The sequence below is a fragment of the Sorghum bicolor genome, chromosome 9 (genome assembly GCF_000003195.3).
Source record: "Sorghum bicolor cultivar BTx623 chromosome 9, Sorghum_bicolor_NCBIv3, whole genome shotgun sequence".
In the NCBI taxonomy this organism is placed as follows: Eukaryota; Viridiplantae; Streptophyta; class Magnoliopsida; order Poales; family Poaceae; genus Sorghum; species Sorghum bicolor.
The window spans coordinates 1,250,026-1,277,271 of NC_012878.2; the positions used below are offsets into that span (position 1 = coordinate 1,250,026).

A 27,246-nucleotide genomic window follows, 5' to 3' on the forward strand; every position below is an offset into this window, starting at 1 on the left:
AACAAAAGAACAATAAACTATCTAGATGTGCACCTATGTTTGTCTAGTGATTCTGTGCTTATCCAACCCAAAGAGTTTAGCAAACTAGAGCAAATCCTAAGTGTCTAACCTATGATCTACTATAGGATGTAAAATACTCAAAGCATGGAATAATGTAGAAAAGCAAATGCAATAAGAAAAGAGGGGAAAGGTAAGAAAACTATTAGACATGAGACAATGTATCTCATGGTGTCAATGAAAAAAATTCCACCCCTAGTTCACAATAGTCTCCACAAATGATTTTGTTGGTCATTATGAGCCTCCCCTAGTTAGTGTCCTGAGCTCATTACAAAAGCACATACTAAGCTAGAGTTGTGCTCAATCAACTTAGGCTTGCAACAACTCGCCATACTCCCAAGATCACCTTGGCACCAGGTCTCATCATCCCTTATGCAAGCTTATCGAAGCCACCCACATCAAGTCAGAGGATCCTTGACGTTGTCGATGAGCCACATAAGACCATAAAGTTCTTGTAGGACTTCAAAGTGTAAACAGCCTTTGCTTTCTCTCTAGCTCAAACTAGCCTGGTCTCTCTTCGCAAATGTGTTAATCATTCAGATGATAAACTTTATCTCAACAATGGTAAGGAAACCTTCTCAAGTGTCTAGTACTTCCTCTAGTCTCTAGCCACCCACAAACAACTGGTAGATAAGGTGTAAATATCCCAAGGCAACAAACTAGACATTAATTTCCTAATGGTTGATTCAACTCAATCTTTAACTCATCAAACTTTCTAGTGTAGCTAAACTCTCCTTCTTCTTCATTGTTGCACTCAATAACTTGGTGCACACAATTCTTGACCACTTGATCATTTGGGTCTGTAAAAAATCCTTTATCCTTCATTGTTTCACCAACACTACAGTCTATAGAATATTTCAGTGCAGCCAACTTCAAGATCACCACATCATCCAATGTTGGTATTTTCCTTTATTTTGGTTGAGTTTTGCCTCATTTCTTGCTAGATCTTCATGCTATGTTGTTTTCTTGAATGCATAGAAGAAGGAGCAAATAGGCAACCAAAGGAGACGAGAGCAAAAAAGTCTCAAATGAATAAAGGAATTTTGGCCTCTATGCCAACTTTCCCCAAAAGCAGTTCACTTCTAGCAATTATAAGGCCATAACATGACTAACAATGCTAGGAAAGTTCAAAGAGTGGAAGCAAGCATGAGTAAAAACAGCACTTAAGGGTCAACTTCAAAATTAAGTTCTAGACAAAAGGCTTGAATAATTCATGGACAAAAGGCTTGAAGTTTGGATCAAATCCAGAAGTTATGGACAAATGTTGAGTAAGTTGCCAAGTCTCCAAGTTTGGTTCATGTCTAGAAGTTCCAAACTGCATAGAAAACATATTCTAAAACAAGAAGGAAAACCCAAAACTCGATGTAAAGAACTCCAAAAAGTCATGAAATTTTGCACACACATTCCCTAACCTCTAAAGAAGTTGTTCCCAATACATCTTGCTAAGAAGATTGATATTTCTTCATCAATTTCGTGTAATTTGGAAACTTAAGATAAGGGAGAATTTGAGAGAAGCTTAATTTTTTTGAGCTCAAGTCATGACTTGGTGAGGAAACTCCCTAGGATTTGCTTCACCCTTGTAATAGCACTGATTTACCCCCCCCCCCCAAAAAAAAAAACTGGCCCAAATCATTGTCAAACATGAAGAGCAAAAGATCACCGTAAAATACCTTAAAAATCTAGACAAAGAAAAAAAATGCTCAAGACTCAAGGGAGATTGAGATATTGGAGTACGAAATTGAATCTTTGATCATATTTGAATGTTGGGGACACAATGACTCCTAGCAAAACAAAACTTTAGATGGCAAAAAGCTTAAATCAAAGAGCCCCTCCTTTCTCCCTCTCTCTAACCCTAACCAAAACTCTCAATCACACAAATAATGAAAGCCTAATACCCAAGTTGTGTCCTCCACATCCAACCATCTCTCATATATACAGAAATTTGGTTGTTTCCCATATATAAGCAGTTAATTCTAAGCGACTCCACCTTCGTTGATCTGTCCAGAAGAGGACAAAGAGTAGCGTACCTTAGCTTCGCAAAAAAAAAACCCAAGGACCCCGGAGATGCGCAAGGGAGAATGACTTCCCGAAGGTATGGACCCCATCACATATGTAATGTGATTAACCAGTAGGCATCACAATCACCCTGCAATATGCATGTAAAGGAAAATAATGAACTATTTTCTCTTATATGAAATAATGCCGGGGAACTATTTTGTCCGATGACAGTCCAACTAACAGATTTTAAAATGACAATTTGCTATATAACCCAAGGTAGTAGCACATGTATGGTGCATCCTGAGAGGGCGCACAAAAACAGTTGTTCTGGTTGCAGGCACAAACATGCGTGCATATAGGATCCATCGTCATGTTCATGTGTGGACATTCATGCTACTGATGGATCCACCATCATCATATATATGTTCCTGCTTTAAATCACTGTTTTGAACACCGTACCTGCAGTTTGATATGTTGTGCATCATTGAAAAGCGAGATGGAGATGATTGCTTCAAAGGTAAAGAAAGGTGTGTAGTGTAGTGACCTGTTATATATATCATCAGTGAATTGCATTGGCGCCGAGGCATGCATAGTAGCGATCACCAGTGAATCATCCATCTATATCATCGTCTATATCTATCCATGTATCGATTGGACTACTGCTGCTGCTTGCGTTTGCGTTGCTTCCCTGGTCCCCTAGACTAGAGGAATTAAAGGAGAAGAGAGCCACACGCTTCCTGCTAGCTGCCTAGCTTGCTTGGCAACCTCTTATTAATCCCATTGCAAATCGAAATTGTAAGTTGCATTTGTTTTGTTCTAATCAAACTTCTACATATAGTTTTAACCAAGTTTGTTGCTGCTTGCTAGGAGAATGCACAAACTTTTTATAACATCATTAAACAAGATTCGTTAGATGCCCATAAAATATATTTTGATGTGTATTCATTCCATATTGTAGATGTTAATAAGTTTTTATATAAATTTGATCAAACTAAAATAGCTTACAATTACTCAATTAGGAATCGTTAAAGTAGCTTTTTTAGAAAATAGAATTTTCTTTATTCCGATCTCTGCTCAAGTGTGCACTCAACCAAACAGAACTAAAAGTTTCTAAAAAACAAAAAAGATAAAAAAGTCAAACATTTTTTGAGCGCAAAGCACAAATTCAAATAGCCGAAGCAACCGGTGATTGGCAAAATTTCCATAACCACCGATTCCATGGTTTAGAGAGTAATAACTAGTTGTTAACTAGAGCATCTCTAAGAGTCTTTCTAAAACTCGGTCTCTAAATCATCGTTGGAGAGACATCTACATAAAAACGCTTTTCTATATCTTTTCATTTTCTAGCAAACGTTTTTATCATCGATTGTGCCGTTGTTGCTTGCTCATTATCATCTTAGGTAGAGAGAAATCTAAAATATAGAACAATTATATTTAAATAGCCAATTAACAAGTTGATATTGGAGGGTATTTTTCTATTAAAATCTTTATTCCTAACAATAAGAAATGATATAGAAAGTCTCTTCTTACGTTGTTAGTGACAGCCACACCTGATGATGTTGCTTCTAGGTAAGGTGCAGAGCAAAGGGTGTGCAGAAAAACTAAAGATTGCCCGGCCCGGCCCTATATGCAATTAACAGGTGTATCTAGTGGCCATTAGTTTTGGTATATAATATAGTAGATTAGTAATCGGCGGAGAAGAACAAGCTGGTAGAATAATAACAAACAAGCTGCGACGAGATGATGCTTTCAAGTTCATGGATCACGTGTTTTTACTTTGGATGGAAGCTTTAGTTTGACATGACAGATGACACACACATCATACACACACATGGGTCTCCGGCCGGTCGTCCATGAATGAATGGTTTCTGTCGAGAGATGAACTTCCTTCTGTCACCACTCACTAGTCACCACACGGTTGTTGTCAGAATCTTGACTTAATTCACTGTACTTAATTAGAGTCATCGTATATAAATAAGACCAGGCCAAAACAGTACAGTAGTAAAGCACTGTATATATTTCAAGTTTCCGCAGTAACAATACAGCAGGTAGAATCCACAACTTATGAATTAATCAGTGGACGTTCATGATATGTATATAGTCATGGATGCATAATGTGATTCTGAGATCCTCAATGAAAGACTTGATTCGATTCAGGATTTACATACTAATAGGATGCAACGTACAAGCATGCATGCCCCCCAGCCCATTAGCTAGTGTACCTGCAGTGGGCTGCCACCGGCCTGCGTCATGCCCATGGCCCATGACATTAGGTTCCGTTCGCTTATATTATTAGACATCTCCAACAGTTATGCAATTAGACTATGCATTCTTGAAATTTGTCAAAAACTTTAAAATTGCTCTCCAACAATTATGCATTTGACTTATGCATTTTGGCAAACTTGGCATTTGATGGACCAAACTTGGCATTTTTGCATAGGCACAATGGTTTCACAATTTTGATATTCCGAGAATCTTGGACTCCTTGTCGTGCCCGTACTCCCCACGTCGCGGTAGTTTCCCGCGAGACGACTCCTCCCCATGCGCGACTCTTTTCTTTCCCCCACGCGCCGCCTCCTTTTCTCGCGGGGACGAAGCAGATGCCGCCGGCCTGGATCAAGCAGCGACCTCTTTTGGCGACCTCGAAGCCCTCCTTGCGGAAGCCTTGGGACCTGGATGCCGTGGTGCACCTTGGGACTGTTGCCTCGATCGGATCTCGACGACATGGACCAAGCGGCGACGTGGACTTGCGGGATGAACACGGCCGCGCGACGCGCGAGAGAATTGGCAGCGACGAGCGAAGGAATTGCGCGCGAACAAGAAAGCGCCCGCGCTACGCGCGAGAGAATTTCCCGCGAAGATGAAAGATTCCCGGATAAAAATAGTTGGATCCACTATTTTGGAAAATGCCAAGTCAAAAATGTCAAACACTTGGAGATGAACTTATTTTCCTTTGGCAAAACGTTTAGAGACTTGGCAAACTCCAACAAATGGCAAATTCTAATTGCATAACTGTTATAACTGTTGGAAATGCTCTTAGTTGTACCTTTTGTGTCAGATGGTAGTATTTTTCTTCTACAATAAATTAGTCAATAGTAATTTTAGCTATGTATTTTCAGAGCAGCAGGCTCTTTATGGTAGTGAAACAATCAAGCAAATAGTGATGCACCAAACCTTCCGGAAGATGACAAGTTGACATCCATCATCGCACGTGCCGTGCCGTGCGGAGTGCCGACACGAAACATATATCGAGTCTAGTCTAGTACCACACATCACACATCGACCGCTCGTCAAGTTACAAATTCACAGTGATTGATATTTTTGACAAATTTGAGAAGACCAACTCAGGCTTTTTACAGGAGAAAAGAAAGAGGCTGCTTTTTCTCACGAGTTGACATCCCAGGTGTACGGATGGTCTAGTGGAATCTCATATAGTTTGATGCTCACTAAACGATCAATTGGAGTATGAGTCTTTTTACTTCGAATGAAATTCATTTTTTTCTTTGAAAGAGAATAAAAGATTGTTTTGATTATTATATACTCCATCCTATCCATTTTAACTGGCGCCTCAAGATTTAAACTTTAAAAACTTTAACCAATAATTAGGCTAATATTTTTTAACTATTATAATATAAATTTTATATGATTAGATTCTTAAAAAAAATGTACTATCCAATGATTATAAATTCATAAATATAAATAATATAATATAAAGCAAATAAATAGTCAAAATATAATCTAAAAGACCGCTTCATTCTAACTTGCGCCAGATAAAATGGTCCAGAGGAAGTAACTCTTATGTATTAGATATGGATTTTTCTTGTTGTTTATTCGTAAACTATCTTCTGACTTACAATTAACATCTTGTTAAACCTTTCTAGAACAAGTCATCTTTTCTAGAGAGATGGGACGTTTTGGCGTAATATATCTAGAGGTCTTTTTCAGAAAACCATATGGTTCTTTAATCTTTATGCATCCTCTTACACATTATGTTGAGTACTAGGGGAACACAATTCTTGCATTGAAAGATACGCCAACCGTGATTGACATGCCATAGGACGATCAGTTGACACATCACAGATCGTCAATGCCATTCGTTGGAGCTGCCCATGCACCAGCATGTCATTTGTCGATGGGTGATACCATAATTGTTAATGTTCCGGAAACGTGCAGAATTTTTACAAGAGCTCTAAGCCTTCTTTTATGAACCCTAAGCTCAAGCTTTGCTCGTTCATAATTCGAGCCAATACCAGATTCAATTTAAGATAAGCCAAACACGAGTAGTTCGTGAGTGAGCCTTAATCCATTTATCAACCCTAAGCTTAGCTAACTAGAGTCTACAATAATTGGAATCGACCTTGTCTTATTTGTAGGTCCTGAGGTATTTTGATATAATGCAATTGGGAATGAAATTAGAATAGTCCCTCTAGTTCCATAACTCCGGTTGTTTTGGGGAAGGTTAATAAGGTCCAACTTTTAGAAGTCGATCACTTTCAAATATTTAGTTTAGTTTAAAGACACTAAGATATCATATCCATTTATCTTTAAATTACTTTAGTAATAAACATATATTTTTATATATCATAACAGAAAATCATAGTCAAAACTAAGGATAAGAATTATGGAACCGACGACATTATTACATACTTATACATCCATAGAAACACCTTTCTTCTTGGAAAAAAAATAGAATTACTTCTTTTCGAGACCATAGAAACACCAATGAATTTCATGGACGGGCAAAATAATTGGCTGCAGCCAACTGTGAATCTGTGATGGACAAATGAACTCAAGCATCAGGCAGTCCAACACACAGGATCGCCGATGCCATTCGTTGCTTCGGAATGGGTATTGCCCGTGCACCAACATGACTAAATGAACATGACGTACGTAATGCACGGCCACGCACTAGCTAATAATATAATGGCTGACAGCAGTTAGAACAGAGCAGAGCATTCTAGCTCTTGCTCCTGATCCACCATTTTCATTTTCCTCAGCACGACACAGTTGCGTATCATTTCATTAACGAAGAAATTAAAGAAGAACTGATGGTGACTATTGTTTTCGCTGAACCAATGCTCCAAAAAAAAAAACGACCACACAACCGACTAACCGCTTCATTTCACAGGCCATAATTATTGCTAATGTTACCGCAAAAAGAAACTATTGCTAATGTACATCAAACGTGCAGAATTTGTCAAACAAAAGTAGGTGTACCACTGCATGTTCTGTCTTGAAAATTCTTCTTTTCTGCTTGTAAAATCGTACATATAATGTCCTGTTGAGGAGGCAGATATCCACACAGCTAAGCTTGCCTACTAGAGTCTACAGTAATTGGAGATGGGTCCTTGTCTTGTTTGTAAGCCCTGAGGTATTTGGAGTACTCAATCAGTTCCAAATTATAAGTATTTTGATTTTTTTTAGATAAACATAGTGTATATCTATGTGCATAGTAAATACAGCATATTTAGAAAAACCAAAATGTTCTATAATTTGGAACAGATTTAGTAGTTAGGAAGGAAAATGAGGATGCTTAATCTTGTCGTTTTTGACAAGGTTGAGGCAAAACGTTGAGAAGCTTGACTATCAACAACTTTTAAAATATATACTTAGTAAGAACATACCAAGATATCATGCATGAATTAATTAATTAATCTTAAAAGAGTACTTTAATAAAATTATATATTTATCTATTTGTCTATATTATAATAGAAACTCATACTCAAAACTAGATTCTAGAGACCGTGTTGTTGTCCAAACTCCAAAGCGACAAGAATTATAGAACTGGAGAGAGTTTACAGGGCAGACGCCAAAGATAGGCAAAACAAGAGAAGCACAAGCAAAAACACGTTCCAATCAGCAAGTAGGAACAGGCCTGGAGAGCAACGAGGATCACACATCATTATAGGCACCAGCAGCCAAAGCCTACAAGTAAAGTAGTTCGGCAGGACCCAGATTGAGATTGGTAGAAATAAATCAGGCAAAACTGGAGATCCTTCTCAAGTACTCCTGCAGTGCCAACACCTAACAGGGTCTGCACTCTACAGTTCTAGCCAAACCATCTTGTTCTACTTTGGGTGGATGAAACAAGTACTTGATGTCATCACTTGCAGAACACTACCATGATGTCATGGTGCCGGTGGCTTTGATGCCTCATCGCCCTGCTCCTGCTGCTGCTGACGATGACCACCACCACCTTCACCACCATCAGCCTTCTCCTGCAGCTGGTCCTTGAGCCCCTCCTGGTATGTCTCCACGAAATGCTTCATCGCGTCGGTGTATGTGGACGCGCGGGTCATGTAGATCCGCCGCAGGGCAGGCTTCAGCGTCTCTGCGCCGCCCCTAGCGGCAACAGCAAGGTCCTCCAGCAAACTTGGCTCGCTGCTCGCTTTCCCCTTCTTGTCACTGCCAGAACTGGGGCTGGCACTGGACGACTGCTCCTCCTCGTCCTCGGCCGCCTTCTTGTAGTCGTTGGGCCTGAGGTCGGGGCCGATGTCCCGGACCCATGACGCACCATACAGCCGGGTGGCCTCCTTGAGGATGCACCAGCGTTCATGCCATGTGAGCTTGGGCCGCTTCTTGATGTGAGGAGGGTCCGGTAGCGACGACGGGAAGGCGATCTCCTTGAGGTCGTACCGCACATAATCATACAGCTTCCTGCACACGACTCTGAACTTCATCTCCCTTTGCTTGCTCCCTTCTACAGCAACTTGGACTCGATAGCGGCTTCAAGTAGGGGCAAAATGCTGAATTAATCTGTCGACAACAAATGAGCAATGGAAATGGGATCAGCATGTATGCTAGCTACTAAACCCTTTGCACTCAGGTGAAGCTGCTGATAAAAGAGAGAAGGTGATGCCAACCGAAAACTGTAAAATGACAGTAAAGCTAGTAAATGGGCTACTAGATAGAACTAACAAGTTTGCAGGCTTCAGAGTTCAGACAGCCCACACACTGCTGCCCTGACGGCTAAGTAACTTTGCAGGCATTGTGGTTGCTTGCTGCTTCAGTCCAATGGGCCTTGTGTCAATTATTCATCTAGCTAACAGGTTTTCAGGCGCCACAGGAGCCCACATACAAGATAAAAACTCTTGTACATTGGTTACATGGATGACAGAACTAACACAAACGTCTGGAAGAATTACCAAAATATTATTAACAAATAACAGAAAAGATCATCTAGCACAAACACACAGTATCTATTTGCTTATTACACAAATGGCACAACAGCAATACGTAGTCTGAAACCAAAAGCCTGATCCATATGACCACATGCTGCATAACCTGTTTGCCAGTGATACGTGGTACTTGCTATCACATAGCATGATAACAAAGAAAGGTTGTAATACAATGAAATCTGACAGTGGATAACACCATGGAGTACTGTCTGTGATGGCAACAGGAAGATTCTCTGTTGTGGTGGACATAGGTTTCAGAAACAAAATACCAGGAGGTGAAGCAATTCCAGTCAGAAACCATGAATGAGAGGGTTGGCATGGCGCAAAAGGCCTCTGCTCAGCAACTAAATCTATGACAGGAAAAGATGCTCCATTTGTTCTGATGATATCTGATTATCTGAACCATTGGCAAGAAAGCATATTTTTCATCAAAAGTCACTTTGGCTGCCATATGAATACCTCAGATTGATTTACAAATCAACTGGATAATTGCTCCAACCCATCCAGAAATGTACAGTGCTATTTGTTTACGAAAGGATAGGTTTGATACCTTCTAAGAAATTCAGTCCAAGCATTATACATAGTGCTATTATATATGTAAGTTTAGCTGTGTTTAGAAGCATCTACACAAACCACATCTTAAGTCGATTAGTACTTTTCAAGGCTGTGGAAAACAACAATGAAATCATTTTAATGGTAGATACTCTACAATTTGTTGGGAAGGGTGCCAATTATTAGTCATTAGTTAGCAGTAATCGACTGTATAAAACTGTCCAATATAAAAGCACTAAGAAATAGACAAAAACATTTGAGAGAGAAGCATGGTTTGAAGGTACAATCACCTCTATAAAACTGTTCAACAAAATCGATGGTCTAAACAACCATATGCACTTTTCTTTTCAAAACCCAAGCAAATGAGCACCCTTGTGCCTCTGAGTATCAGCTGCCATTCTTGACAATTCTTGGATAAATTTTTCAAGGAAAGTTTAGGACACATGAATAAAAATTTTTAGATGTGAGATGTGACTTACCACCCACAAGTCTGCATTGCAGCCATGATAATACCTATTGGATTGGGCAAAATGCAGGTTTACCAAGTGACATACCAGGAATTACGGCTGCAAACTGACAGGAATACCGCAAACATTTCAGTATAACACACTCGTGGGCAGGCCTGTTGGGCTAGCGAACAGAGCCATGCCACTAACATTCTTACTACTAACAAGCAAGGAGTAGGAGGAGGGTTTTAATGTCAGATGGTGCGATCTGTGAAGGGAGCATCAGCACCATTTTACCAATAACAATGCATGCATTCACCTCAGAGGCATTCCATCCAACACCTTGGCTGCAGCACGGAGACACACGAGGCCACACGGCATGACCAGGGGCGGCCGGAATAGCTTGGGTTTGGGTTCTCGGTTTCGCACAGCAGGAACACAAGAGAAGGGGTGGGCATACCTGGCGGGTGTGCTCGTCGCCGGCGAATGCCGCGAAGACGACTTGGGCACCTGGCTTAGGGCGGCGGCTGCTCGGGGTCTGAACAGGATCGCGAGTCAATTTTATTTTCTGGATGGATCCATCCACGTCTACCTGGAGGATGGACTTCTCAGGTCAAGTTGGGCCTCGAATTGGATCTGATTCTGGGCCAAAACTTACGGCCCAGTGCTATTTGGAGATAGATTCAAAAAAAAAAAAAGGTGCTATTTGGAGATAGACCTGATCAAATCAGGCTCATGGCTAATCTAGTATACTCACCGAATGTCCCCTAAAAATATGGTTCCACTTACGTACACTACCACACAGATAATTTTAGAGACGGTAAAAAAGAAAGAGCTTTTAGAGACAAAACTGTTACTACGCCCCCGATTGTTCTAAAAAAATTGATTTTTATAGATGGTAAACAAATGAGATTTTAGAGGCAAAACGGCTACTACGCCACCGATTGTTTCCGGAAAATTGATTTTTAGGGGTGTTTTTAGTACGTCAATCCCCTTGAAAAATCGGTTTTCGTTTGAAAAATATTTCCGGTTGACTTAGAAATATTTTTGAGAAAAAATATGAAACGTATTGATCTACATGTAAAAATTAGAAAATATTTTTTCTTGTGTGAGGGGATGGTGAACAACATTTCTCCCAAACATTTTTTATGTTGTGGAGATAGACCTAAGGGGACAGTTTTTGCATAAATAGTTTCTTAAATTGTTTCTCATTTTTATGCTGTCATAAACATTGTTTTTTTTCATAGATTTGGTCAAAATTTATTTGTTTTTACTTAGAATTAACTCTGTATATCAATTATTTTGAGACAACGAGAGTACCAATGTTCCACATAAATTTAATTTGCAAAATGAAAATCTCATATAATAAAATCGTGTGCTTTCAATTGGCAACCGTTGAACCATGCTTTTTTATATATAATAAATCTAACCAAGTGTCTTAGAAATTCTTGTATAAGTAAAATTCTTGGCAAAATTAAAGTCATCGGTGCCGAGTATTAACGGTCAACAATAGTTTATTTCATAACCCTCTTCTAAATTGCAATTTGTTTTTTAGCTATACCCAGTTACAGACGCAAACGTTCACATATACGAACGCACACCCACCCTTTTGAACACAAGCAAACTACGCTAAACTCCCTTTAAGCGAACGAGTATTAGCTTGGCTGGCATCGTCCCGATGGTGAGAAGCTCCAAGTTGAGAGTTATGAGACACAGTTTTGCGTGTTAAAAAAATCACCTCATTTGTCCCATGCTAAAACATAGGTCTAAGGTACGATCTAGTCTCATGTGGGATGTGATGCCATCGTGTATGGATGGGATGAGGTTCGAGGATTTTCTTGATCTATATGAGAAGATATTCTTAAGCAAAAATACCCGGGGCTATCTACCCCACAGATCCAGTTTTTTGTGTGAGGGGCGGTACTTGCCATCATATGCCATGACAACAGAGAAACTTTATGGTACAATGAAACCTGACAATTGATAGCAGCATGGAGTACTATCTGTGATGGCAACAAGATGTTTCTCTGTTGTAGCAATAGGTTTCAGAAACAAGATTCAAAAACACCAGGAGGTTAAACATTTCTAGTCAGAAAACAACAGGATGTTAAACACCAGAAGGCCTCTGCCCAGCAGCTAAAGATATAACAGGAAAAGATGCGACCTTTGCCTGATGATATCTTATTATGAACCATTGGGAAGAAAGCACATTTCTTGTCAAAGGTTACTTTGGCTTCCATATGAATACCTCAGATAAAGAATTGCTCCAACATACTCCCTCCATTTCAAATTGTAAATCGTTTGACTTTTATAGTTGCTATGTTACCTAGATATACGCTAAGTCTAGATACATACAAAAAACTATGAATCTAGAAAATCTAAAACAACTTACAATTTGGAATGGAGGAAGTATTTCTTATGGGATATTTTGGAACACAAGAACTAAAAATCTTTGGGTTGAGAAAAACATGGCTTCTGTCTATGTGACCTACCACAGGTCTACATTCCATACTTGAGACCATGATGACAACTAATGGATGAAATGCAAGTGTACTGAGTGACATTGTCTCAAACCTAAAACATTGATCAGAAATTTCTAGCAGGGTTTGCGACCTGGAAGTATGGCTGCAAATCGATATGAATACAGCAAGTACTTCAAGTATGGCTGAAAATCAGAAATAGAGCAGCTCAAGGAGTAGGAGGCATCCTTATGTCAGATGGTGTGATATGTGAAGGGAGTAGCGTCATTTTTTACCAAAACAACACATTGATTCACCTCAGCGGCATTCCATCGAGCACCTTGACTGCAGTAAGACACAAGGACAACTCTGTCACCCACAACCACAACGCGACGCCCCTAAGCTCTAGCATCCAGGAACCTTACGGCGGAAGCGCACGAGCAGTCTCCGGGACGAAGAAAGATGGAACACCGAGCCGACCCAGCCCGACGCGGGGCGGGCGACGTCGACCGGCAAGCTAGTCGTACTCCCGCTGCCTAAGCGACCACCAGGAGACTGGAGAGGGATGAGGAGTTGGGACAGAGGACGAGCTGAAGATAGAAAGTCATACACGTGCACGGAAGGAGCTGGGCGATCTGACCTTTTCGCCGGTGGTTATCGCCGGCGGCGAGAGGCCACGGATGCCCACGCAAACCTCCGCTGGTCCTTGGAATGGATGCTAACATGGGTATTGGCCAGGGCTGTTTTTTTTTGTTGTTCTTCTTGTACGATGGCCGAATAATTTACTGGGTTTATATTACGGCACTCGCTAATGAGTATACTACCTTACTCTTAAAGGAAATGCAAATTCTAGCTCCTACTGCAGCTCAACTATCTGAAGGTTTGACTGATTTTTATATAAAATAATATATATTGCTATTTATTTATAGCACTAAATAAGTATAAATATTAATACTTTTTTAGAATTAACAGTATAATGTGGACATCCAAAATACGTACGCACACTCATCCTTTTAACATATGTACACAAAACTCTATCTCTATGAATACCTCCGAAAGACTGAACCGGCATATCTCGAGATTCATAAAGTTGCTACTGACGTCTCGCTATCGAAAGATACGCCACTTACCATTGAATAATTTTAAAAAAATATAAGCATCTGTACCAAGTCGAAGACCAGTTGTCAAATACATAATAAAACTACAGAGAGTATTACAGATCGAGATCGCTTGTGAAATAATTTTTTTGGTTGCCTTCAATTTTACTCTTACAAATCAGAGAACGGAGAGTATAAGAGAGAACTGTTTTCACCTTCTTGTCACTGCCAGAGCTGGGCTAGCATTGGACGACTGCTCCTCGTTGTTGGGCTGGGCCTAAGGTTAGGGCCATTTCCAGGCGAGGAAGATTGACAAGCAAATAGTTGCTTTCCCAGATAAGAACTCCCAGGAAACCTTTTCCATGTTTGTTGGTTTTGATACTGCTCTATTCGGAATCAGAGTCAAAATTGAGAAGTTAAACATTGATCCGGCAAGCTCTTCAAACCTTGAAACGGTTTGATAAAGATTTAGGCCTTAATTCGCGAAATGAAAACTTTTATGTATCACATCAAATGTGTCAGAAAGATATTGGAAGGGGTAAAAAAACAAATTACATAGCTCGCCTACATACTATGAGACGAATTTATTAAGCCAAATTAATTCATTATTAGCACATCTGGTAGCAATTACAACCAAACTATATAAGTAGTTTTTTTTTGTCTTCATTTAATGCTTCATGCACATGTCTAAAGATTCAATGGAGTAGGTAAAAGTTTTTGGGTAAGGGACTAAACAAGGCCTTACAATGTACCAAGCTTGTTCGTTTGAGCTTATCTGTTAGTCGTTCAGCAGTATTTTTCTCTCAAAACAAATCAACAAATAGTACTTATGGCTTATCAGCCGTCAAAGAATTTACTGCTTTGTTTAGTTCCAGGAGACTCGGCCTTGTTTAGTTTCGAAAATATTTTAGATTTTAGTACTATAGTATTTTCGTTTTTATTTGATAAATATTATCCAATCATGGACTAACTAGGCTTAAAAGATTCATCTCATAGTTTACAGATAAACTGTGTAATTAGTTTTTATTTTTATCTATATTTAATGTTCCATGTATGTGCCGTAAAATTCGATATGATGAGAAATCTTAAAAAGTTTTTGATTTTTGGGTGAACTAAACAAGGCCTCGATCCTAGAAAGGTAAAAACTGAGTCTGGGGGTCATTAATACATATTAAAGACTATGAATGAATGTCTTCTTGTCAAGTGGATCTGGGAAATTATGGAGGACCAGATAGCACCTGGTACAGTTAGTGGAAACAAAATATATGCCTAATAGTTATTTTTCTTCAATTCAAAAGTTAAGCCGGATCGAGAGTTATGATCAAAATAGCGAGAACTCAGTCTCAATGCATGTTTTATGAGAGTGTCATGCACATTAAAAAGGGTGCCACATATACAAAATTGCTGACTTGGCAATGTCATTAAATGGTAGAGTTTCATCAGATGAGAGAGAAGTTTCATTCTCATGAAACTCATGTGGCTCGGTTACCTAGTTTATAGTCTTGATAACTGTGCCACGAAACTATACATTGAGACTGGGCCCTTAGAAACATAATGGATTGTTTTTTTTTCGAAAATACAAGAACAGCGATATAACATTTGAGCGAGAGTTTACTTGAGTATTCATATATAATAGGCTCGTGATTGATGAGGGCTAGTTGTTAAGGTAGATTTTTTCTTCACGTTTGGGAGGTGCTGGTGCTGAGCATGTAACGCCGAGTCCTCGCCAAAGTTAAGGCAAGTACATGATGAGTTTTGTGTTTGGGCTTTGTGCCTATTATTTGAGTTTTCATTGGTTCAGATATTTCATGAGTGTATTTTTCATTGTTCATGTTCAAGTTCCCATTTCATGAGATTCAAGATTGAAGTTTCTATTTACACTCAATTCTTATTCTGGTGAATCCGGGATGTGCAATTTGGTTCTTATATTCATGTTCCTATGAGTAAGTGATGGCCCTCCATTTTGTGAATCTCAGCGGTGCCAATTTTTTGGCCGGAGGAGGGCCGCTGAGGCGCTGTTGACAACGCAGCATGTAGAATAATAAAGATCATCGAGTCACAATTAATAGAGGAGTTTAGGAGGTAGAAGACGACGACGATCGACGCTCATATGGCACACACGTCGCCCTGGTTGAACCAGAGCAACGGTGTGGACTACGTTGATGAGCATGCACAACGGCGTGCACTCACCCCGGCCCTGCTTCTGGCTTCTTCCTTGGAGCAAAGGCCGGAACATGAGTGTGTGAGATATTTTATCCAGCATCTTGATTAATTGTACCATGGTGGAGACAGTTATTCATCACACAATTAAGCTTTAAAGCTATACACATGCATGTGATCGAGCGACAGATGATTTGAATGTGGCAGGGTGGTGGATGTGTTCCTAGGAAACTTAATTGAACTCTTAGCTAGCGCAGTTTCAATGCATATTTTATGAGAGTGTCATGCACATTAAATAAAGTGTCACATAAGCAAAATTGCTGATTTGGCAGGGTCATAATGAAGGAGTTTCATCAGATGAGAGAAGAGTTTCATCCCCCATGAAACTCATGTAGCTCGGTTACCTAGTTTATAGTCTTGTTAACTGTGTCATGAAACTATGCATTGAGACTGGTCTTGTTAATGGCGCATGCCATCTTGTTCGCTTGAGCTTATCAATCGAATTTATCAGTCATTCAGCAATGTTTTTCTTTCATAACAAATCAGCCAAGAATACTTTCTGACGCAGTTTCCACAAAACGTACGCTACTGGTGCCATGAATCATGAATGGAAAGCTACGGTCGAACCATCACAAATTATGGCCTTGCTCGCAAAAAAAAAGTTTTATGGCCTGATGAGAATTGAGTCTCTTTGTCCCTAAAAGCTACAACTTCTAAAGTTATTTTAAGTTAAAAATTTTAAAACTTTGACCAACTTTATAGAAAAACGTTAAGATTTATAGTACCAAATTAATATCATTAGATTTATCATATAATATATTTTTCATAATATATTCATTTTATGTCATAGATATTGATGACATGGATTCTACGAGTTGAAGCTTTCAGGGACACAGAGAGTACCTGTGAGTGAGAGATGATTTGAATGAGCCTATATATTAATGGCACGGTGGTGGATGTGTTCCCACAAAACTTTAATCCTGGATGAATGAGAAACTAAGATCGAATGATCACAAATCTATAGATGACGTTGCCACGAGAGTTCAGCTTTGTAGCACTAAATTATATTTAGAGGCCTCTCCATCTATATTTGTATTTTATTTTTCTTAAATATACAAAATATTTATATATCATTATATAAAGATCGATAATTTAATTTGATTACAACGTGTCCATCTAGATATCTAGATATCTAGATAGATACATATAAGAGCACATGGCGGTTGACAACAACGTCCTTTTTATTTTAGGAATCATACTGCAATTTATTAAAAAAAAACAGGCATGCATGGAAGGTAATTAAGCACAACACATGGCTTATTAGATTTGCTGGAAGTCGTTGAGCTTCAACAGGCCGTCGGCATCATCCTTCACCATGCCCTTGTTCTCGAGCGCCCACCAGCTCGCCGGCACCGGGTACTCGTCCTTGAGCGCGTCGGCGCCCTTGTTCACCAGCGCGACGTCGCGCTTCACCTCCAGCTTAAACCCTCCGGCGCTGCCCTGCTCGCCGGCGACGCCGTGCAGGTAGCACTCGAGGTTGTGCAGCGTCAGCACCGTACCGGGCCACTTGAGGTACGGCGAGCGGCCGGTGTTGATGTTCAGCGTCACGGCGACGTCCACGTACGCCAGCGGCGGGTACATGGGCACGACGTCGCCGGCGTTCTTGACGTGGAGAGCCCTGAGGTCCCGGAAGGAATGGAAGGCGGCCCTGAAGAAGCGGTCGCCGACGTGCGGGCACGCGAACACGAAGGCCGTCACCGGGCACGCCGCCGAGCCGCCGCCTCCGGCGGGCACGTTCACGCCGTTGCTGACGATGTCGACGGCGTTGAGGATGGAGATGGCGGCGCCGAGGCTGTGTCCGGTGATGGTGATGCTGAGCTCCTCGTCCTTGTAGAGCTCCACCAGCCTCCTCACCTCCTCGAAGACCTGATCCCTGGCGCTAGTCTTGTTGAACTTGGAGCCGGCATGGCTGGACGTGTACAGGGACAGGAAGCCCATGTGCACCATCGCCAAGGGGTTGGCGGCGGCTTTCTTGCCGAGGACCGGCGCGGCGGGCACCGGCGTGAAGGTGAGGTCGTTGACCCACTCCAGGCTCTGCACGGTGCCGCGCCAGGCGACGACGATGTCGCGCCTCCCCAGCGCGGCGGCGCCCTCGTCGGTGGCCACGGCGACGTACCCCATGAAGTTGGACTCCCTGGACCACACGTCCTTGAGCGCCGCCAGTGGCCGGACGAGGAAGGCGTCCGGGAGGGGCTGCCCTGAGGTGGCGTAGATGAACCTGGTGACCTCGTAGTGGCCGGCCGCCGCCACGCCGGAGCTGGCCAGAAGGTCGGAGTAGCCGTAGATGCAGGCGCCGGCGTGCGGGGACCGGCGCTCCGTGTTGAAGCCGTCGTAGGTGGCCTCGGCGAGCTCGCCGTAGGAGATGATGGTCTTGCGGAGGTCCAGGTCCAGCGGGTCCATGAGGCCCTTCCACGAGTTGTCGCCATGGAGCTCGCGCCACCTCTTGGCGATGCCGGCGGCGATGCTTCCATTTCCAGAGGATGCCATGGCTGCGCTGCGCAGGGACGTACGTACACGGTACACTAGCGAGTTGTGTTGCGTTGCTTGGTTTGGTGCTTGTTGTCAGCTTGGAGTAGTAGTGTAGTGTATTTATAGCCGCCGAACCGACCCCCTGGCCATCCTGCACCAACCACCACCGAAGAAAAGAGGCAATCAGGCAAAGGGAAAAAACAAACGAGAAACTGGAGAACTACATGAGCCAGTACGTGATTCACATGCAACGACTGACAATCATGGAGCGAGCAGTAGTACATGAGCCCTACCAGCACCTAGATAACCCAGTGCATCACCCTCAGTCATAGCATAGGCCAATGTCCATCCTGCCTGCTAGAGTGCTGGTCCTGGTCCGGTATATACGCGTCATCTACATGTATTACATCCATTCTTGCCAAAATTGTGGTTGCATTGTTAAGAGGTTATTAAAAGCTAGTGTGATGACATAGCTATTAGTAAGAGATGATATAGATAATTAATGGAAGATGATGTAGATGGATTGTTCTTACCTCTGTTTTTTGCCAAAAATTAGTTATATGAAGAGGTTGGAAGTTAGTGAGATGACATGACTATTAGTGAGAGATGATGTGGATACTGGATAGTTAGTGAAAAATGATGTGGATGACTTATTCTTACCTCCATTCTTGTCGAAATTGGTTGCATTAAGTGGTTCAAAGTTAGTGGGGTGATATGACTGTCAGTGAAAGATGATGTTGATAGTTAATTAGTGAAAGATGGTGTGAATGACTTGCGTGTTAATTAAGATAGTGTTTACAACAAATTTTGGAATGACACTTAAGAAATCCGAGATTTGGGGAAGACGCTTGAGGGCTGCGTCGCATGTGGAGTCGGCCCACGAGTGTATTTGTAGCTGCCGAAGTGACAATAGTCAGCTTGCCATGTGTGAATCTATATCTCTTATAAAGCTAATCTCTATTGCATGCTCTAACTCAATACGTAAGATATCCACATCATCTTTCACTAATAGCTATGTCATGTCACTAACTTTTGACCTCTTATAAAGCTAATCCCCACTACATGTTCTAATTCAACATGACATCCACATTATCTTTCACTAATAGTCATGACATATCACTAACTTTCAATGTCTTAATGCAAGTTATACATGTCATCAAGTTCTATCTCAACATGTATGACATCCATATCATCTTTTACTAATAGACATGTCATGCCACTAACTTTCTACCTCTTAATGCAAGTTATCTATGTCATCTCAAGTTGTACCGATCCCAACATGCAAGACATTCACATAATCTTTCAATAATAGCTATGTCATGCCACAAACTTCCAACTTCTTGATGCAAGCTATCCACATCATCTTAAATTCTATCTCGACACGCAAGACATCCACATCATGCATGTTGCACTAATTATCCGCATCAACTTTCACTAATAGACATATATGCCACACTGACTTTCAACCTCTTAATGTAAATTATCCATGACATCTCTATTTAATTTCAGTTTTAATTTTTCGCAATCTCCATATCTTGTAGTAATCTACTACACTTGATATCCAGTATTCAGATCTGAATTGAATGCACAGAAGGAGGTCTGGAATGCATGCAACTCCTCAGGTATACGTGATTCACATGCATGACAATCAGCCCCGGGTAAGTACATGACAATCAGATACGTGATTCACATGCATAACGATCAGTGCGTTGTGCGTGTAGCATATTGTCCTGGACGTGGACGTCACAGCCGGACCGATTCATAGAAAGCATGCATGCATGCATGCCTGCATAAAGGACGACAGAACAATTGCGAGGAGGACTGCATGCATGCATGCATGTGAAGAGTAGCCATCGAGTTTCGTACCTGCGGGCAGCCGGATATGCGCTCGCGGCCAATCCTGTATCATTCGTGCGTGAATCACGTAGTACGCGAGCACATATATACTTAAAAAAAAATACTACGCGGGCTCCAAATATTCGCTTTGAAAAATATACAAATATATATTTCAATATAAAATTATTTTGAGATATATATTTATACACTTCTCAAAGCGAATGATTAGGAGAGCATGAGCATGTGTCATGAACGTATATAAAAAAACCGCCTTCGGAAGACTCTGGATTTTTTGTCGGTCGAAATGAAAGCTGCATAATTGGAGTCTTTGACCGAGGCGAGCTAGAGCCCACACTCCACTGCTATCTTCCTCACCTAGCTAGCTAGCCATCTCCATTTGTTGGCATGGAAAACGTTCCCGGAAATAGTACGTGCCTGTATGAGCGGTTGTATTATTGTATGGGAGATGGGAATGGACCGACTCAACGCCATCAAAAGGCTATATGGCCTCATTGACCAATGGGTAATAATTAAGGGTCCACACAATAAACTTTTTACTTATTATATAACACGAAACTATTAATATTTTTTACAAGAATGAAGGCAATAGAGAGTTAAAAATTCTTCATGTGTCTCCGGTAATAGAGAGCCCCATTTTTTACGGACATGAAAACACGCACGCCATTTATTGCTCCTTCTACCATGCTGTCATCAGTGCATGCTCTTGCACTGCAGAGCGAGCGTTTGATTGGCCAAGCGCGTACCTGAGTGAGGAGAGATGGCCAAGTGTGATTTAAAAGAACAGTTTGCAATTTTGCATAACATCAAAACGCATGCACGATAAATTAGTTGTTACAGGGGTAACATATATTATGGTTATTATTAGCAATGCATTGATCAAACTTAGTAAGTTTCCAAGTGAACCGTGATTTTATTTTTATCTGTTTTCACTCTCAAAATATAATATTCATCGATGTACTTCCAAGATTGGTTAAAAACATGAACAACTATGTTCATTAGAAGGCTAGTAAATTAAAGGAAAAAGCTCATTATATGACAAATAGGTCGACCCACCTTACCCATTAGGTCAATAGATCCTGGCCCTATCGATCAATTATATACTCTGAGGCCGGCCCTTATGACCCATTAGCCTCACTTTCGTGGGCCGGGTCTTGGAGTTGAAGCTAATGCGTGTACCATGTAGAACCAGTCGGCGAAGTCGATGTTTGGGACGACGGCGATGCTGAGCAGCATGAACCGCCATGCCAGATGAAACCCATCATGTGGAAGTGAGGTTGACGCCGACGAGGCGGTGGCCGGCCTCGAATACAGCAGCCGCGGGGCCACGGTTAGCCTCGGGCAACACCGGGGGCGGTGGCCGGCCTCGGGGAACCCTAGTTGCACGAGTGAGGACAGTCACGATGTAGATGTTGCATGTCACGACCAGTGGTAGGTGAGTAATTTTCCCCCTCTATCCTATTCGTGACATAACCAGTGGCAAGTGAGTAATTTTTTCAAAGCTGTCCATCTCCACGACTAGTGAAACACAACCAAAATATTAAATTTCTCATAGTGAGATAGAGTTCTCCTAATATTTTAACATCCAAATTTTCGTACAAGTTTTCCTACTAAGAGTCTCCTACACTAGTACAGCCGGTGTTTCTACTGGTGGCACCCTTTTTTCTATCAACGGTTGGAAATGAGCAGGCACGGTGGAAAAAAGAAGATGGCTTTAGGACCCAAACAGTCTGTGTAAATATGTTTACACAGCTAGTGAGATTCTCAGGTATTATGACCAGTGGTAGTGTTTTATTACTACTTAAAAAACAATAGGAAAATTCTAACATTTTGATAATGAAAGCCGGGTGGAAACCTGCTGTGAGTTTTGTACAGGAGGGAAAGAAGCTTACTAGTCTAGGCCTAGATTAGTAAGCGTTGTTAAGCTCCTTAAGACTCGGTCGCATGGCTCGATCATTGACGAGCTCAGGATCATTCCTAACACATATTTGTCGTGTTCTTGCCTCGGCAGCAGCATAACATTTTTCCCTCTGGTGGTCGACGACAACAGTTTGTTTCAGATATCATGCTGAACATTTTTAGTTCTTTGGCTCCTGATCTTCCTGTGCTAGTAATTATTAGCTTAATTCTTCTTTTGCATAGCACTCTGTTTTCCTGTCTCGATTTAGTATGTAGAGCATGTTTTACCTACCAGCAGCTGCACATGATGCCTTTTTGCTTGAGCCGTTTGTTCAAGGGTGTACGTGAGGAGCATGCATTGTTTACTTGACAATTTTACATGCTGCTTGCATGCTCGTCTTTGTAGTTCCAGCTTAGTCTCTCATACTTGTATGAAACAATGTTGGTCATCATATCTAGATTAATTGCATAATAAGCTGAGAATCAAATATTAGTTTTATTTAAAGCATGTTTGATTATTGAATCTTAATTATGTTAGCTAGCTAATTAGTGAGTTGCTTATAATTAATTCCTGATTTATCGCTTTGCTTCTGTGATAATTTAATAAACTTCTCTAGGGCCAACATGTAATTTTGTCATTGTTTTTAGTTGTGTTGGTTGTTTGTATAAGATCGTTGCCCGAAACATTCTAAAAATTCAAATATCTGTAATATAACAACTCCCGTTGGGTTGTAACATGGATATAGGCCAAACTTTTTCTCAGTAAAAAAAATGTTTAACGGCCGTGGTTTCACCCTCTTCTGATTGCCATTTGGGTCCTCAATATATAGGGAGTACAGTACTTCAATAAAGTTTTTAATTTAAATATAAAAGGAAAACCTTTTCTATGAGAATGATACAGACCTTGTTTAGTTGGGGAGGTGAAAAGTTTTTAAGTACTGTAGCATTTTTATTTTTATTTGGTAATCATTGTCTAATTATGGACTAACTAGGCTTAAAAAAATTACAGCCAAACTGTACAATTAGTTATTTTTTATCTATATGTAATGTTCTATGCATGTGCCGCTAGATTCGATGTAACACGAAATCTTGAAAAAAATTTAGATTTTAGGGTAAACTAAATAAGGCCACAGTGTGTGTACATAAATGCAAATGCCCCAAAAGGGTTGACCCACGCTAGTACATAGACATATTATACAGGCGGTTCGCAACCTCTTTCTACAGGCGGCGCTGGTAGCCTGTGGAAATTTTTTTGTCCACAGGCGGATAACTGAGAAATGCATATGGAAGTTTATTTTCACAGACGGTTTGCTAAGAAAACAACCGGTAGAAACATTTTTCTAGAAAATATAAAATCAGCTTTTAAAAATATGAAAATTTTTTTTTAATCCGTAGGAAAGCCTAGGCTAGTTGTTCATCTTTTCGTGTAAAATCGCGCGCTTCGCGACCGATGGGATTCAAATCTAAGACTTCGCCCTCACGTGTAACCTCCTCTAGACCTCTATCACTCCACCCACCACCTAGCTGTGTTTATATTAGAGTTGAGCTCCCCACATATTATCCTAAATCGAACATACATTGATTGTTTTGACGCACTAAACAGATTTAAATGAAAAAGTTGTCAACTACAAAGTTTCATAACTTTTCAAAATCTACAAATTTTATGTTGGTAGTTTCTTCATCCGAAGTCATTTACAAAATTTGTATTTTAAATTTAAGAAATTCAAACGTAGTTTTCAACGACAAGATGATTTCAAATGAAAAAAAATATCAACCACAAAGTTTTATAACTTTTTGAGATCTACAACTTTCATTTTGGTGGTTTTTTCAAATGAGGTCATTTGAAAAACTCAAAAACTTCAATTTCAAACTATTTCTACATGCGATTTTCTTAATAAACCGCCTATAAAAATATGATTTTTAGTGAGAAAACCGCATGTAGAAATACATTATTTCTCTGTCTGTGAAAATTAATTTTCACTAGCGGGTTTCTTAAGAAACCACCTGTGGAAATGCACCATTCCTACATGCCGTCAGTGAAAATTGATTTTCATAAACGGTTTTTGAGTCGAGCAAACCAATTTCTTTCTACAAACGTTGTTTAATTGAAACCGTTTTGCTCCACCACCAGCGTAGAGGTTTTTTTTACTAGTGCCGCGTCCACTTTGTATAGCGACCGATTGATGTGGTTGGATGACGGCGGAAGCACCATGTTGTAAAAGGTTTGAGTTTGACTAGCACAGCAAATAACTATTTCCATCTCTAGCCATTTTGCGTGCCACCACTTTGCACACGATAGAAAGATACACTTCGATCGTGCGGCACTGGAAAATTCTTGCATTTTGATTAATTCAATTTCTGCAACAATTTCCGTCATCAAAATATCATTCAGTAAAATTATTCAGTACAAGTGATATATATAGCTAGCGCACGATTGATAAGCGTACACTTGAACGAGAAACTACTATTTGTGGTTCAAGATGACAGTCTCGTACTCGCCGGCGTGGGAGGAGGCAGCCGCGACGTCGTCGTCGTCGCCGGTGACGGGGAAGAAGAAGGGGTAGGTCTCGTAGCGCGCCATGCAGCTGCTGTAGAGCACGCGGCATCCCCTCCGGAATCTGCAGTAGTTAGGGAGCTCCGCCACCGCCTGCGCCACGCAGAGCCCACAATCCGCGGCGGCGATGTCCCTGGTGCACCACCCGAGCCCGTAGATGGTAGTCCCCTCCGACCCAAACTTCGCCGTCTTCCTGGCGAGCCCGGCGCTGGCGGGGTCACCGGCCGTCTCCGCGACGCGCGCCATGAGGCTCCGCTCGGCGCGGTCGAACGCGGCCAGGTCGCCGGTGGCGTTCATGGTGTTGATGAGGATGAGCGTGTGCCCGGTGTCCGGCAGGCCGACGAAGTCGGCGTCGTCGTAGCGGAGGAAGCAGTAGTCGTACCAGACCCGCGCGTCCGCCTGGCCCCGGCACGACGACGCCACCTGCCGCGCCGCCGCGGCGAGGCAGCGCGCGCAGTCGGACGACGAGATGTCGCCGCGGCACTGCGCCAGGCCCCAGATGGTGGAGCCGCCGGTGCCGGCCATCGCCGTCGCGTAGTAGGCCGTCGAGGCGCGCGGGACTAGCGTGGCGAGCACCGAACTGATGCTCGCCTGCGTCTGCCCGCCGGTGAAGTTCTTGGCGCAGTACGTGCTCACCGGGTCCACGGCCAAGCTCGGCCGCGGTGCCAACGTTAACGCTACGACCGCGGCGGCGAGCAGCACTGTCGACGATGGAGCCATGCTGGTTTTTGTGGGTTGTGGGGCGGATGTCGTCGTCGACTCGTCGTCGTCTTCCTCCTGCTCAGGGCTGTCGATTGGTTTGTTTGGTTGCATGCACATATATGGGGGATGGTGGTGGCGTTGATAAGTTATGCATGGCGAGGACTAGCGATTGGCGGCGAGATCGAGATATACGCAGCCACAGCGCCGGCCATAGTTGACTGAATGTATGGCTGTGGCGAGACGAGAATGGGCATGGCCATGGGATGCATATGGATGGGCCCAGTGTTCCAGTGAGACGTGCTCCACAGCACATGGCGCAGATCGAGGGCAACTTGTGAAGATAATGTCAACTAGAGTATGTCCATAGCTAGCTAGCAATTCCAGTTTCTAGAACAGGAAGACGAGTCGCCTGCATGGCTGCATGCCCTGCAGCTTGCTTGGACTGATGAACATGCATGACGCAGAATTTGTCTTTGGACTCTTCTCATTTCTCAACCAGAGGCTCCTTTAGATGCACCTAAAATTCAAAAAGTTTATAAGATTTTGTATCACATCGAATCTTTGGACTTATGTATGAAATATTAATATTAGATAAAAAATAACTAACTATACAGTTTACCTATAATTCGCAAGATAAATTTTTTGAGCCTAGTTAGTATATAGTTGGACAAAATACAAACAAAATACTACAGTGTTAAACTTCAAAAACTTTTTGCGTCTAAACAAGGCCCAAGACCAGCTCCAACTCCGAGACAGGAGCTAGGTCTGGTCTGCCTCTGCTGATCATTTTATTCTTTATGCATCGATCATCGAGATGAATGGATCAGAGATGCCCTGCCTGCACCAGCTTGCTTGGGTAGATGGACATGCACGCAGCATGCAAATTTTGCTAACCAAGACTAGCTCCAAGGGAGAGCAAGTCATGCTCATCGATCATCGATGCATGTAATTCAGTGCATGTTACGATCGTTCGAGATGAATGGATTCTAGGATGATGACCTGTTCTGCTTTCCTCCGAAAAAAACGAGACAAACCCAATCCACAAGCAAGCTTAACGTGTAATATTTTGATCTTTCTACTGATGAACACATGGCAGGTATTACTAGTCGTCGTACGTTCTAGCTGTGGTAAAATGCACGGGCGACAACAGTGCAAACATGTAAAAAACCTTTGAGTATACTCCCTCCATCCTAAAATAGATGTCATTATGGGATACGTCTAGGTTAATTTTTCTCAACTTTAACACTAAGTTTGTAGAAAATACATACAACATTTATATCTCTAAATAAGTTTTATTAGAAAAATATATTTAACGATCTATCTAATGATATATTTGATCCAACTTAAAAGTGTTTGACTTCTCGGAAAACGAGAATAATATCTATTTTGGGACGGATGGAGTAGTATATATCACACCATGTTGAATAGTTGTAATGCTAGCTGTAGATCTTTATGTAATTAATTAACATATATGTAGCATGCATGGCATATACCTTGTTTAGTTTCAAAATTTTTTTGCAAAATGAACAATATAGTATTTTCGTTTGTATTTGATAAATATTATTTAATTATGGACTAACTAGGCTCAAAAGATTCATCTCACAAATTAAAAGTGAACTGTATAATTAGTTTTTATTTTCGTTCTATGTATGTGTCTAAAGATTCGATACGACGAGAAATCTGAAAAATTTTGTAAATTTTTTTGAACTAAACAAGCTAGGCCTTAGACCAGTTAAAATGACTGAAATTAGCAAAGATCGG

At 41.4% G+C, this 27,246-nt stretch overlaps 3 protein-coding genes across 7 annotated transcripts; all 3 read right to left on the reverse strand.

The window, feature by feature from the left end:
* On the reverse strand, positions 7,785 to 13,458 carry LOC8067333. Of its 5 annotated transcripts, none has more exons than XM_021447111.1 (2): positions 13,331 to 13,458; positions 7,785 to 8,811 (listed from the first exon to the last, which is right to left on the reverse strand). In XM_021447111.1, exon 2 carries the CDS (start codon positions 8,733 to 8,735, stop codon positions 8,184 to 8,186), a length of 552 nt encoding a protein of 183 aa, XP_021302786.1. In that variant the 5' UTR covers positions 8,736 to 8,811; positions 13,331 to 13,458; the 3' UTR covers positions 7,785 to 8,183. The 5 variants fall into 5 exon arrangements, 4 of the variants coding, with proteins under 4 accessions (XP_021302786.1, XP_021302787.1, XP_002440466.1 ...); XM_021447112.1 differs by having other exon boundaries at positions 13,301 to 13,437; XM_002440421.2 differs by lacking the exon at positions 13,331 to 13,458 and adding an exon at positions 10,692 to 10,810.
* Positions 17,059 to 18,578, reverse strand: LOC8067334 (phospholipase A1-II 7). Its single transcript, XM_002440422.2, has one exon. It carries the CDS (start codon positions 18,492 to 18,494, stop codon positions 17,268 to 17,270), a length of 1,227 nt encoding a protein of 408 aa, XP_002440467.1. The 5' UTR covers positions 18,495 to 18,578; the 3' UTR covers positions 17,059 to 17,267.
* Positions 24,547 to 25,724, reverse strand: LOC8067335 (cysteine-rich repeat secretory protein 55). The gene has a single exon (XM_002440423.2). The coding sequence runs from the start codon at positions 25,600 to 25,602 to the stop codon at positions 24,694 to 24,696; it is 909 nt and encodes a 302-aa protein (XP_002440468.1). The 5' UTR covers positions 25,603 to 25,724; the 3' UTR covers positions 24,547 to 24,693.